Source organism: Nestor notabilis, unplaced genomic scaffold (assembly GCF_000696875.1).
Source record: "Nestor notabilis isolate BGI_N333 unplaced genomic scaffold, ASM69687v1 scaffold9442, whole genome shotgun sequence".
Taxonomy (NCBI): Eukaryota; Metazoa; Chordata; class Aves; order Psittaciformes; family Psittacidae; genus Nestor; species Nestor notabilis.
This window is the reverse complement of record NW_009917885.1, coordinates 20,028-33,229: the sequence shown is the minus strand read 5'-3', so window position 1 is coordinate 33,229 and position 13,202 is coordinate 20,028. Positions and strand designations below refer to the sequence as shown.

Genomic DNA, 13,202 nt, shown 5'->3' with positions numbered 1-13,202 from the left:
ATTCCTGCTATCATCCTTAGTATGTAATACTGATACCATGTTGCACTAGCATCCAGTGTTCAATAATCACTTAAAAAGGACTATAAACACAGTGGAGACTGAACAAGCTCATGTTTCTCAGTTTGACTTTTCACTTAGTAAAAGTAATAGAGCAGAGCAACACTTTCTGGGTAACCAGAAAACCTGCTATGCAGAACAGAGTGTCCTTCAGAGGGCATCATTATTCAAGCTAAACATGCAAGGATTCCAAGAATACTCAGAGAATGTTTTTCAGTGGGCGATTCTGAAGCAAATTATGGAGTTAGGAATGTACATTTACTTTAATTCCAGGTCCCACAGCTCTTACCTGATCATTCTCAAGGAGAGATCGGGCCCATTCATGTGCCTTGTACAATTCATGCCTGCGATCAGGTTTCTCTTGGAATCGAGGTATCTTTTTAGCAGGATCATCATTGCCAAAAGAAGGAGACTGTACTTTTGGTACTAATTTTACATCATCAACAAAAATAAAGGGTTTAAATACGGACCTGAAATAAATGAGAATTACTGCTTGCAGTAGTAAGAGAGATTTTGTATGTTGTTGAAATATTCACCAGGCTATAGTAAAACAACAGATATGGAACAGCAAAAGTAATTCAACTGCGCTAGGCATGGACTAGGCTAGAGAGTTGTACTGGTCACAAGCAAAATAAATTTGTGTCCTTTAAAAGAATTGTGTTTGCTGATTACTGTAAAACTTTATTAGCCCTTTTTACCTAGAGAAATCTTTGGTCTCCTTCATGCCAGCTCTGTCACTTCTTTAGAAAAGTAGGACTGTATTTTCCTCCCCAAGTTTGTTTTAAACAGATCACAGCATTCAGCCTTGCACTACTTTTTCTCCTCTGTTCATACAGCCATCTCTCCTTCTTCTCCCAGATTTAGCTGTCATTAAAATCAAAATCACACATTTGTGCAGAGCAGGGAAGATTAGATACCTTTGCTCAGTACCAGAGGATTTGGCATATAGCTTTTTATGTTGTGGGGAGAGACATAGCCACCAATATTGTGACACTTCAACACTGAATTTGAATCTAAACTCCAACAGAGACAGACAACAAAACCCCAGCAATCCAGGCTCTTCATTGCTCAGAGTAGGTATTGGCAAGTGCATGGAGAAACTGCACCCTGCATTCTGCAGTAAAGCAGCTGCCAGAAATGCAAGACTTCTGCAAAACGTGATTAATCACCACTGACTGCACACAGCCAGCAGGTTCATTGCTGCTACCCTTTCCATCACTGTCATGAAGCCTTGCTGACTAAGAGTTTATGTGACTCACTAGCTGCACTTAAAATAATGTGGTTTTTACTGCATTAGAGTGTAAGATAAAGCAAGAAGGGCCTCTGAACAAGGGATTTTTACAGCTAGATTTTCCACCTTTTAAAAGAACAGAAATCCCACCAAAACAATTTGAAGCTTTGCTCCTTTTTATCTCAAAGGATTTGGACTAAGTCAAAGTTCTGGTAACCAAGCTCAAACTTCATACTTAGCTCTGAAAGTCCGAGTTACATAATGCAAGATGGGTGGAAAGTCCCTCTGGCATGGATGACTTCTGTAGCCCTCATTAGAACCTCCTGCTTACTACCACTCTTACAGGAATGACTGTCAGCTGTTCAAACGTCCTATTTTCTTCTCTCCATAACCTCTTTACCTCAATGCAAGTGGCAGATCTCCTGAATAACTGCAAGTGTTTTAGTTTAATTTCTGTGAATCCCAGGTGGATTCTGTTTAAAACAAAATAATGAATTAGTTCTTTGATTACTTGGCCCATGAGTTCCCTTATCTCCTGTGCTGCCTTCAACTAAAGATGACATCATTTAAAGCAACTGGAAATTGTCCCTCCAATAAAAAACGTAATTGTGATACCTGGGACTTGCAGATGTTTTGCTCTGTTAACGTTTAGATATCATACAAGGCTGCCTAGAGTATACACCCCCTCTTTGCTAGTTAGACACTTTGTTTCAGTGTTGCACCCACTTGTTTAAGAGGTGACTAAAATGGTCCACAACCTCATCATCTCAGTAAGAACCCACTGGAAAGCAACTAGACTGGAGTAGTAGTTCCTGGGACCTCTCTGAGCTGCATTTACTCTAGAAGCTCTGAATTTAAGCAAAGTTCCAGATCCAGCCTTTCAGCCCAGTGCTGCTCATTTAGAATTGCAGCAAAATGCAGTTCAGTAACACAGGACTGTCAGATTACACACCAGCAACTACTGATTGCATTTCTGGTTAGAACACACTCTCAAAGTATGTTCCAATTTGGGTAGCAGGGTTTAATATCTCCCAACCCATCACCTGCTCTGCCCCCAAGGAATCCCAGTGCTGTGGCTTACCTTGAAGGGTCTGGCGTGCCAGTGAAGTAGTGAATACAGGGAAAACTAGGGTCCTGAGGCAGAACAGACACTATGCTAGCTGTAGTAAGGAAAGATTCAGAGTCCACACAGACACCGCTGTCCTTGTCACGCAGGACATCAATCATGGCTTGTGCAGAAACATCACCTATATGAGGGAAGAGAAAAATTTCTGAGTGTTCAATGGCTTGGACCCCAGGTAAGGATTTTAGCCTGAATGGGTTTTGACCTAATACAACCACTGACACTTGACATGGACATACCACAAATTCCAATTAATAAGTTCTCTTCAAACAATATAAACCCAGACCAAACTTGCCTAGCTAAGTAAGAGAGAACAGTAAGCAGCATTAACTAGGTATTAAAATAGCTAAGTAGGGAGAAATGTCATTAAAAGGGTATTTTTCAAGAGGGCCATCATGTCTGTAGTATTGCTTTAGCAATCACCATGAGCTTGCATAAAATCACCAAAATTACTTGCATAAACCACCCATTTTCCTCTAAGAAGCTACTTCTACCCAAGCCCAGGCAGAACATGAGCACACTGATCTCCCACTTCTCACCTAATTCCATTAGCTCTCAGGTAAAATTTTGAAACATTCACAGGGTGTTACAGCAGGTAGGGTCACTATAGTTACACCAAAGCACAAATGTAGTGGCACATCATGCACATCATGTTATGTGCAGCAAAGTTTTTTATAATTTCAATCCTGGTTTAAAGCATTAAACTTGAGGGGGACTTAAGGATTTCATCCTAAACTGTGGCAATTTTAGGGACAGTCTCCAGCTCTCGTCTTTCTCTTCACATCGTTCACACATAGAGGTAGTCTCAGTTACATGCAGTTCTGGACAGAATGCCTGAAAAAGAGGCAGTAGTGACTAAAAAGCCCACTGCACATACAGGAAGATGGTTCAACACTCACCACCTTGCTTTTCTAGGCTCTCCCTGCCAGAAGAGCAGGCTAAATGGTCATCATTGAGAGAGAACACTTCAGAAAAATTGAAGTCCGAGTCTCCATTCCACCAGCCTTGACTTCTTACATAATCCCTTAGTTCAGGATGCTCAGCATCAATTTTTGTAGTTAATGAAAGCTGATTGCAAGTGCATTTCACCCCCTCTGTAGAAAGAGCCACATATTAAAAGAGAGCATTAATACAGTTTTTCTGGAAGAAGCTGGAAGGACAATTTAATTTCAATTAGGAAACAAATTAAACCATTGGTTAGGATGTACACTGGCATGACTGCATAACTACACAACTAACACACACAGAATAACCAATCACTGCAGGTTGCAGAGCTCAGTTCTCTGTGCCCTACTTAGATATTTACACTGCCTTGTGATTAATAGCGCTATGTAGTCAGAACACCAGTTTCACAATCTGGACATCTCACATTCTGACCATGAAATAACAGGGGTCACCAAATGTACCTACTCTTGTCTCCAATGGGGTATTCCACTGCCACAGCAAGGCTCAAGGTCTGACTGCATTTAGTTTCACGAACATTCCTTGCACCCCAGAACTGAAAATTTTATTTGGAAAATGGTTTTAAAAGCTTACCAATTGCTTTAAGCTTCCCAGCTGAAAAACAGTTTTATTCTTAGTCACAGGATAGGCTTAAATTAAACTTAATTTTAAATCTTAAATTTTCAAATGGCATGAACTAAAAAGAAAGTGTGAGTAGCCTTCAAAGAACATTAAAGGGTCTTTTAATTTGCTTTTCTCAAAAACACTGCAGTGCTTATATCAATATATCTACAGCATGACTAACAGTGGCTGCTGCAGATATTCCTCAGAGAGCATAAAGCAAACGCATTTGAAGCCAGAGAAAGAGCTGAGCTAAACTAAAACAAAACCAGATTCTCGAATTTGGCACAAACTTTTTCTTAAACAGAAACCAAAGCAGCACTTGTGAAAGCTTATTTTGTCTTCCACAAAAGCAAGCTTGCTTTTGTAATGCCTTGTGCATGCAATTTAAATAATGAGTAACAATTAGAGTAGGAAGTTCTCTGCAGCACTCTGCGAAAAAGTCACTACCATTCAGTTCCAACTTATACCAGCATCACTGACAGGTTGTTCTGATCCACACTTCCAAACATGAAACCTTTCAGTAAATTTTCTTGACTTCAGTGATAGGAATATTTGTGTTCATATCAAGGTAGGCAAGCCACTCTTTAAGAGCTCTTTAAATATTACATTTAGTAACTTATGTAAAATAGTATTTCATGGGTTTGATCTCCTTCAAGAAACGAAAATTTACCAAGCAAATAAAGTTTTCCACTCTGACTGAAGAGCAGTAAGAGGAAGGATTGTAAAAGTGTTTATCCTTAAATTACTGTAAGAGAGTTGCTTGATAAATATTCACTATAATCTTTACAGAACTGCAGCAGTGATGATAGAAACGGAATCAGGAAAGAAACGCCTTCACACTGGGGAATGACACATTTTCCCTGTTTTAGCAGCATTTGTGCACTCATTTGAAAGCCTAAGAGGCACGCCTATGGTTGCAAAGAAGAACCCCCTGAACAAACTATGAAATACAGCGGTTCTTACATAGCCAGCAGCCTGGCAGCCTCAGCAGACTGCAGGAGATGGAAACTACTTATCTGCGGCTCGAAGGGACCTCCTGAAGAGAAATGCACTGGTAAAATCAGAACAGAATTGCAGTGTCATTTCAAAAAGCTAAAAGCAGCAGGTGAATACAGCAGTATATTTTCTGGGAAGAAGGATGGTAAGGTTATGTATTGCTGGATGCAGCTAAAATGGCTAGTGGAAAACACTGTTCTTCAAATATTGGCCAGGTATGTCAACAGAAGGCAGCAGGATGTCACTGCATGACCCCAGGAGCCTCAGGAGCCAGCTCCTTTCCAGAATTCGGACTCCGAGGACAGCATTATCATTCTTCCCTCCCCTATGTCTGGTATCTGTTTGTGCTAGAGGACTTCTTTTATCCTGCAAGTTTCCTTAAAATGCAAGCTTTGATTGGGAAAGCACCATCCCTGCTAAGGTAAGCTGATTCATATTTGATGGCATGAACCAACCAATAGGCCATCACACAACTTTACACAGGCTGGTGTTATTTCTCTGCTTTGGGATTTTCAAAGTTAAACCTCCCACCTTCCCATATCTGGTATCTCCTACCTTTCATTGAATGGGAAATGAAAACCGAATTCAATGTATCTGCCACAGCTCAAAGCATGGATGCCAAAAATCCTTCCAAGTTACTTGAATTTTTAATTCATTCAAATGTGAGTAAATTTTAAAAAGCTCTACTCTTATGAAAATAAAAATCCCTTCAAAACCAAAACCAACAACTGATAATAAATTAAATATAAAACCTGAGACATTTGTATATTAAGGCAGCATATATTTGCCAGCAAAGTTTTAATTAAGATCAGCCACCAAGCCAGTGAAATCTAGAAGACAGTTTGGCAGCTCTGGCTTCACACCTACAGAAAAAGAAACCACCTACAAATTTAAAGAGCAGATAAGTATTGTTCTGCAGTATCAGATAAGAAACGCTGATATGAGGGGACTGTATCTATTGCATTAAAGCAACCAGCAGCAGCCCATTCCAACACAAGCCCTTTACCTTACAGCCCGTTCCAACACAAGCCCTTTTCTCAAAGCTATCAATGCTTATCCTTCCTTCTCAATATTTTAGATTTGTAGTAAAAATTCAGGCATTAACTGCATCAGAAAGACACTTGACACACTCCAAACAGTAAATAAATCTAGGAAAATACAACACTTATCAAAGACAAAAATCTAAGCATGATTATTACATAGCTGAGGTATACAGGCAACAATCTCCAGCTTCACAGAAAACGCTGAGTTACATCAGCCAGTGCAAATCAACATTAAAAACAAAAAAAAATGAATAGTACAATTACATAAAGTTAAAATCAATTATTTAATTAAACACTTGCATAAATTGGTCATTTAGTTAAACTCCATAACTTTAAGACCAATTCTTCCAAGACAATTCTTACAGCTATTTATAATAAGGAAGGTTTGCTGTGAGTGATACTGACCTGTGATTTTTTCCGCTGCCCAGTACTTTCCAGAAGTCTCCAGTATCCAGGCTTCATTTCTGTCCAGAATCAAAAATGCACTTTGGAAAGTATGGCATGAGCTCCCATCTTCATAATAATTTCCACCTTGTCCATGCTCTTCCAACAGAGCGACTATTACATCCAATGCTTCTTTAGCTGTTGCTCCTCTTTCTAGGCCAAGTCTGTAAGAAAAGGGCAAAACTGAGAAATCAGACAGACACGTAACAGTGAGGTCTCCATAAATTACTGATTTTAAACATCAGCACTAATCTGGTTTAAAAATACCGAAGAAGTATGCCTACTGTAAGAATTCCTGCTTTACTGAGTTACTAGAATTACAGGATGAGATATTAGATGATTTAATTTGTTTCAAGCCTTTATTTTCTACACTGCTTCTTCATTCTGACGCCTACCATAGCTGGTTTTTAGTTTTTAAAGAGTCCAAATACCAACCAATGACCTCAACTGCACTGTAAACATGCAATGCTCTATTTATGCCCACCCCAGGCAGAATAAATTTGAAGGCTAATTTGCAAAGGTCTTTTTAAAGTAACAGCTGTGTGCAAGCTTACTTTACTGTACAGAAGGTGGGGTACTGCAAATTAATATTACCAGAGATCAAAAAATGGAAGAAGTACTCAGTATTACAATCTCTCTGCAACCTCTCTTTTCCAATGCTCCAATATTCGTTTGGCCATCGAAGCTAGATGTATGTTATCCTTGAATGCATATGCACACTGTAGACAGAAGCATTTGTGCACAGTCATGCTTCAGCGTTCCTGCAGAGGCTTCCCCAAAAGAAATATTTAACACCAGATACAGCTTTCATCTGAACTAGGAGACCATATGTCTGAAAGAACATGATTTTAAAAGCAAGTTTGAGCAAATCAAGGGTATTTTAGGGAAAAGAAAGATGAGGAACAAGAATAGGTTTTACAAAGCTATAAGGAATTACTATATCCTGACGTGAATAAATGGGATGAAATAATCCCTTGAGATAATTTAAGGCCCTAACCAAGTAAATCAATGAAAGCAGTAACTAGGAAAGCCTAAATCAGACCTGCAAACAATTCCACTCCAAAACATAATTGCTGCTAATGAGGAAATGCACTATTTCAAACAGCAGCATATCTATGCCTCCATCCTTTAGGACAGTTACCTGGATCAGTCCAACATTTCTCTCTGTTGGTTACGTCACCTTAATATTTTCTGCTTTATTTTTTTCTAATAGCTCTATGGACAAAGTCATTTTGACTGATGGATAGTTCCAAGAAATTCACCTTTTAAACCTAAGTACTGTGCTAGCCCTTTAAGGTCCCTTCCAACCCAAACTAATCTATGTTTTCCCTGGAAATCACATGACAAGAAAACACTACTGTTTCTTTCCTAAAAACTACAGTACACAAATCAGCTTCTGATAATATGGATAAAATTTGCTGATCTAAATAGTTTTCTATCTGATCTCTGCACTGGGCCTGTTTTTCCTAGATAGCTGGCCACTGTTAACCTTGGTTTAGGTTAAATTGTTGAAAGCAGTATTTTCATCTCTCTCAGCAGCATTGATTTATCACTTCATGACAAAGGAGAGCAAAGAAGAATTTTAGGTCCTAACTTACAGTGACAATTTCTCCCCCATCATCGTCTTACTTTGCATTTATAGTTGTTCCCTCTTGTCTTGTTTCTCATATTAGCTGAAATTGGTTTTGTATTGTTGTCTCCATTTTTAGTTCCTATACATTCATGTTATTCCTCCATTCTTTCTTTCCATCACTGGTGCAATCGCTTTTTCAGAGCAATATAGAGATGCCAGTCCTAGCATGTAGCACAGAAATCATTTCAAAGCCAGTCCAAAAGCACGTCTTATTTATTCCCCAAGAGCAATTCAAAGAGCTGTCACTGCCACAGGTAAACAAATGGGCTGACAACTACCTCAGTGACCATATACTCACTAGATTCAATGATAACTTGCTCCCTTCTCCTCAGTTTATGACCAAAAGCATCAGGTTATAATTAGATCCAAACCTGCCAGGAGACATAACATCATAACTTTTAATAATGTCTCCCTGACATTATCCCTCCAAGATGGCTATGGTCTAGCTTTGTCTGTCAAAACTACAGCAGATATCAAGGCTGAAGAAATCTCTTTCAGGTATGCTTTTTGTAAATGGCTCCAATGTTACATTTACTTCCATTTAACAAAGGCCTAGGCTCTGCTTTTGTTTGGGCGCTCCTATCTGTCAGTCACAAGGGACAGCAAAAGAACCCCTCCTACGCAACAACCACACAGCTCATCTCCACAGAAACATAGGTCTTGCCACTTATCTCTGCATCGGTGTCGTGGGTAACTGCAGCATAACCCTCCCACTAACACATTTCAGAGTACCCTTCAAGGTGAGCAGGAAGAAAGCTTTAAGTAATTTTACCCCCAGATAAGACCTTGAAGTGTTCATTAGGAAAATTTCAGTGACTTCATGCAATCCATTGCCTCAGTACCTCCAATATGATATCACACTGTCAAAACATTATCTTAAGCTTTTTAACTTATCAGTTAGAGATGCCAACTTTCCAAATCCAGTAACATACATGATGATGACATTCTACTTTATTCAGGTTTGATGTCTCTAAGGAAAGAAATCGGTAAACAAATTAACACAATTTTGAAGAGCGTTCTTGGCTCCTTGCCAAGGCTGACACAGAATCATAGAACTGTGTGGCTCTGAAAAAGTGACTGCACCAGCAATGAAAACAACTAAGAAATAATACAAACACACAGGGTTTAAAAATTAAGACAACTATACAAAAATAAGAGCATATTTTACAGGTTTCTTCATAATAAACTGTATGATAATGTCATCCTGTTCTAACTGTACTGGCATAAGCAAAAGTGTACACCAATGGGTCTTAATCCTCAGATACAGCAGTGTTCGGGGTAACACACTTTTCAGTCATTAAGACAGGAGTCAGTTACTAAATGAGGTAAAAACTTTGTGAAATACATCTTTAATGATGTGTGTCATGACCTCTATTGAAAAAAAATCCTTTGCCTATGATGAATTTTCAATTTCCTATTTCAACAACAAAACAAGCTCACTTCAGAACTATACTACCCTGCTGAAAGATGCCTCTGGTCTGTTCAATGCCATGTGCTCTCCCAAAGCCTACCTACAGCCTTTGCCCATATTGGCTGGATTTTAAATCTTAACTGAAAAGTGACAATTCCAGATCAGTTCAAGAGAGAGGAAGCCTCCCCTACAGAAAAACAGTAATCATGTTAAGAGAATGTAGAAGCAAACTCTTAGGGGAGCCTGAGCAGTCAAGCAAAATTTGATTCTATTGCCTGAATGACATTCCTGGGTTGACAACTCTTACGTGGGCTCTGAAGAACATGTTTCAGGGAATGAAGCTGCAAGTTTCTTTAGCAAACAGCTAGTCATACATGCACTCACAGAATATCAATCTTCATCCTTCGCTAAGGTCTGACACATATACAGAAGTCCAACATATACATAGATGTGAGAAAAAATTGGCCAGCAGAGATGTACATTTCTTAATTAGGCTTTATTTTTATTCCAATAAATCCTGAGTGACGGAATTCACCTGTTCTCAGATGGGTAAAAAGAGACAGAGCTGGTGCCAGCTGCTTCATTGCAAGCGATATGACTGATTTAGTACTTGATGGCTCTCTATTCCATGAGGTGATCCAAAACAGATAAGCTTAATGCAACTGGCCAAGTCTTCACAGTAAGAGAAGGAATCACTTTGGCTGAAGCAAGCGGCAGATGGTAGTCTGCAACATATCTCTAGTTCTCCTTGCCTAAAACACACTCTGCATTCAGGCTACAGACCATTTCTTCTGCAGATAAAAAGGAAGAGAGGGAATGTAATACCTACACATAATGTTCACTCATAGTTTACTACCTATTTCTCCTGATTTGCTAGTGTGAGTAAACCTAGAGATGCTGGACACCCTATGTATTTGAATGTTAAAAAGTATTTTGAGACTGCAATAACTATGATAAAAATAAGCAGAACTCTGCTTTGTTAAAGTTTCAAAAGAATGGTGGTAGGAGGGGAAAAAAAATAAAGGTGGAGCTTGGAAAGTCACCTAACTTTTTTTTTTTCGACAAAAGCTTGTCCTATGTTTTCTTAAAAGAGCCCTTGATTCTCCCTTCATGCAATTAAACTCATCACTGCAATTAGTCCTCCAAGGCACAGCTTCTCCTCAGATTCCTTCTGTAATACAGAGTTTAGAGAAAACACCAAAGAGAAACATAACCCAGATTCCCTCATGACTTTCACACTGGCCAGATCCTATAGATCTTAGATCGTATTTCCCATTTCCACTGCATTCTCTCCACCTGGCTCATAGTCTTCTTGGTTAACAGCAGCTGGAACCAGATACTGTATTTCTGCAGAGACATCGTTAGAGAACATCTACAATTACAGTTTCAGGCAGCAATATACCTAACAACAATTTCTTCTAACTCATGCATCCCAGCTTGCTTATGAGAATACCTTCTAAGGTTTTAATGCCCTCTTAAAAGTCAAGGTATCTATTTCCTATCCTCCACTCATACAATTTGTTAACTCATTGCAGGAGTAAAGCACAATGGTCCAATGGGATTTTTCTTGACTAACAATTATTATAGCATATTTAGCAACTCCTTGATATTTAAGTGGTATTTAAGTGGTTCCTCTTCAGGAACGGTGGTTAAGCTGGTCTATAACCACAACTCTTTTTAACTCTATTAAGTATATCCACAACATTTAACCTTTTCCAGTCATCCAGAACCACTTTCATCTTTCACTAGTTTCAAGAAAAATGAGCATTCACCTGAAATTGGTTCAACCCACTCGTTAAATACCCTAGGGCAAATGCCAGCAGGACCACTGGGTCTAACACTGATTCACTTAAACAAGCAGTTGTCCTGTCCCATCTTTAACTGAGTCCATTTGCTCCCTTTCTCTTTTAATGTTTGCCCTATTTTCTCTTGTTCTTTCATTTTCAGCTTTTTTCTCCCACCCAACTCCGCTTTAAATTCTCTCACTACAAGATCAGCATGCAGGTTGAGGCTTACAGTGCAGCACAAGCCTTTTAGGCAGCCAGGCTTCAATGAACAGACTTACAGGAGTTTGCCAGCATTTAAAAAAGGGCAATGGTTTACACTGGAATGCATGGGCTGAAGTGAGACATAGTCTGTTTATGCCTACAGTTGGCTATAAGCCCAGGATAAGCTTTTTAGGTCAGAGTAGGCTGTTATAACATGGGGGAGAATGAAGGACACACCAGCAATCTGATGCCGCAAATCAGTTAGCAGTTCTTTATTAACAATGGAATCATATCTCTTATCCTGTCAGAACAGCCACTTCTAGACTATAAGGTAGGTACACAAGGTAGGTTTAGTGAACCTACATTAGACTGGTACATATTTGGGAAACAGATTCAGATTCCAAGTGTTTTAAGTGTTAACTCAGCTGTGTCTGAAGCTCTGCCTAGACAGGTCTGCTTATACCATTTTAAAATCTCCTAATGCCATCACCACAAAGCTGATACGCAGTATCATCATCATCTAATCCTTGGTGTTCAAAAGGCTGGTCACAGCTTGGCAAGCCACTCACCTGACAAGATCCATTCCAAGCAAGGCTTCAGATTCAGAAGCTGGTTCTCTGGTCACGACGGCTTCATTAGCTACACAGACCCCATGCTCATTCGCTCCCATCTCTGCCCCCCAAAGCCAGGAGGGCCTGCTCAGCACAACAGCGTGAGTCTTCGGCACCTGCTCAATCTCAATATATGTGCACTGCAGAGAGAGCAGGAAGAGAAAAAGCAAACCATTTGCAAGCACTTTATCTAATGCTGTGACTGAAGAAGTACAAGACTTCTTTCTGTGTACAGACAGGGCACATTGTTTTTAGAAAGTCCATGTTTTATGTATAAGCAGGGAATTTTTTAAACAACATTTAACTGTCATATTTGAATCTTTACAACCTTATATGGCAAAACTCTGGAAAAATACATCTTTTTTGGTAGTTGCAGGCTTCAAAGAGTCAAACAGAACACAAGTGCTAGAATCAGCGGAAAGCAGCAGCAGACAGACTGTACTGTTACAGTAAAGAAGCAGAGATCTGTACACAGTAACTACATCAAACCATTACACCATCTCACCTAAGCACCATCTCCAGTATGTTATTAAGTACATAGTATAACAATGGTAACTGGATAAAATACATTAGAAGGCTTTCCCCTCTTCCTTGCTGCCTTCCCCTGCAGCTGCCCCCAAGACCGAGACTGCCAGTAGAAAGGGGGGTGGGGGTGGAAACCAAGACTTGAAAAGATTCAGTGGAATGCTTTGATAAACAGTCATAGGAAATAAAACACGGGCATTGTTTTCACTTAAAGCTGATGTTTCTGCTAGTTTAAATGGTCTACTGTAAGCAGAGTTCTGTGAATGCATTCTAAGTCAAAAATACAAAGGAAGGCTGCAGAGAAATAATTGAAATGGCAAAGAAGAAAGAAATTATGTTATCCTTCAAATATATTTACCTTTCCCTTGCTCTAGGACTTAAAAACAATCCCTGTTTTCCCAGACAGCATGGAAGACAGCTTGAGCCATCATCAGATCACTGGCTTGTAGAAGCCAAAGGAATGGGCTTTACATTTTACTACTGAGGTCACATTAAGTTCTTCAAGGACCAAGCTCCACAGAATATTCTTTTGCAGAAGCTGAAGCTGTCTGTGCTGTTTATGAGACACTACTAC

The 13,202-nt window shown here is 39.4% G+C and overlaps 1 protein-coding gene across 1 annotated transcript in view; it reads right to left on the bottom strand.

Moving 5' to 3' along the window:
* SCRN1 (secernin 1) overlaps positions 1-13,202 on the bottom strand; it is a 30,536-nt gene that overhangs the window by 6,884 nt on the left and 10,450 nt on the right. Inside the window, exons 2-6 of the mRNA XM_010009448.1 lie at positions 12,062-12,243; positions 6,422-6,624; positions 3,311-3,505; positions 2,370-2,535; positions 347-527 (exon numbers count right to left, since the gene is read on the bottom strand). Coding sequence (XP_010007750.1) covers positions 347-527; positions 2,370-2,535; positions 3,311-3,505; positions 6,422-6,624; positions 12,062-12,243 — 927 coding nt within the window. The remainder of the gene's footprint in view (positions 1-346; positions 528-2,369; positions 2,536-3,310; positions 3,506-6,421; positions 6,625-12,061; positions 12,244-13,202) is intronic.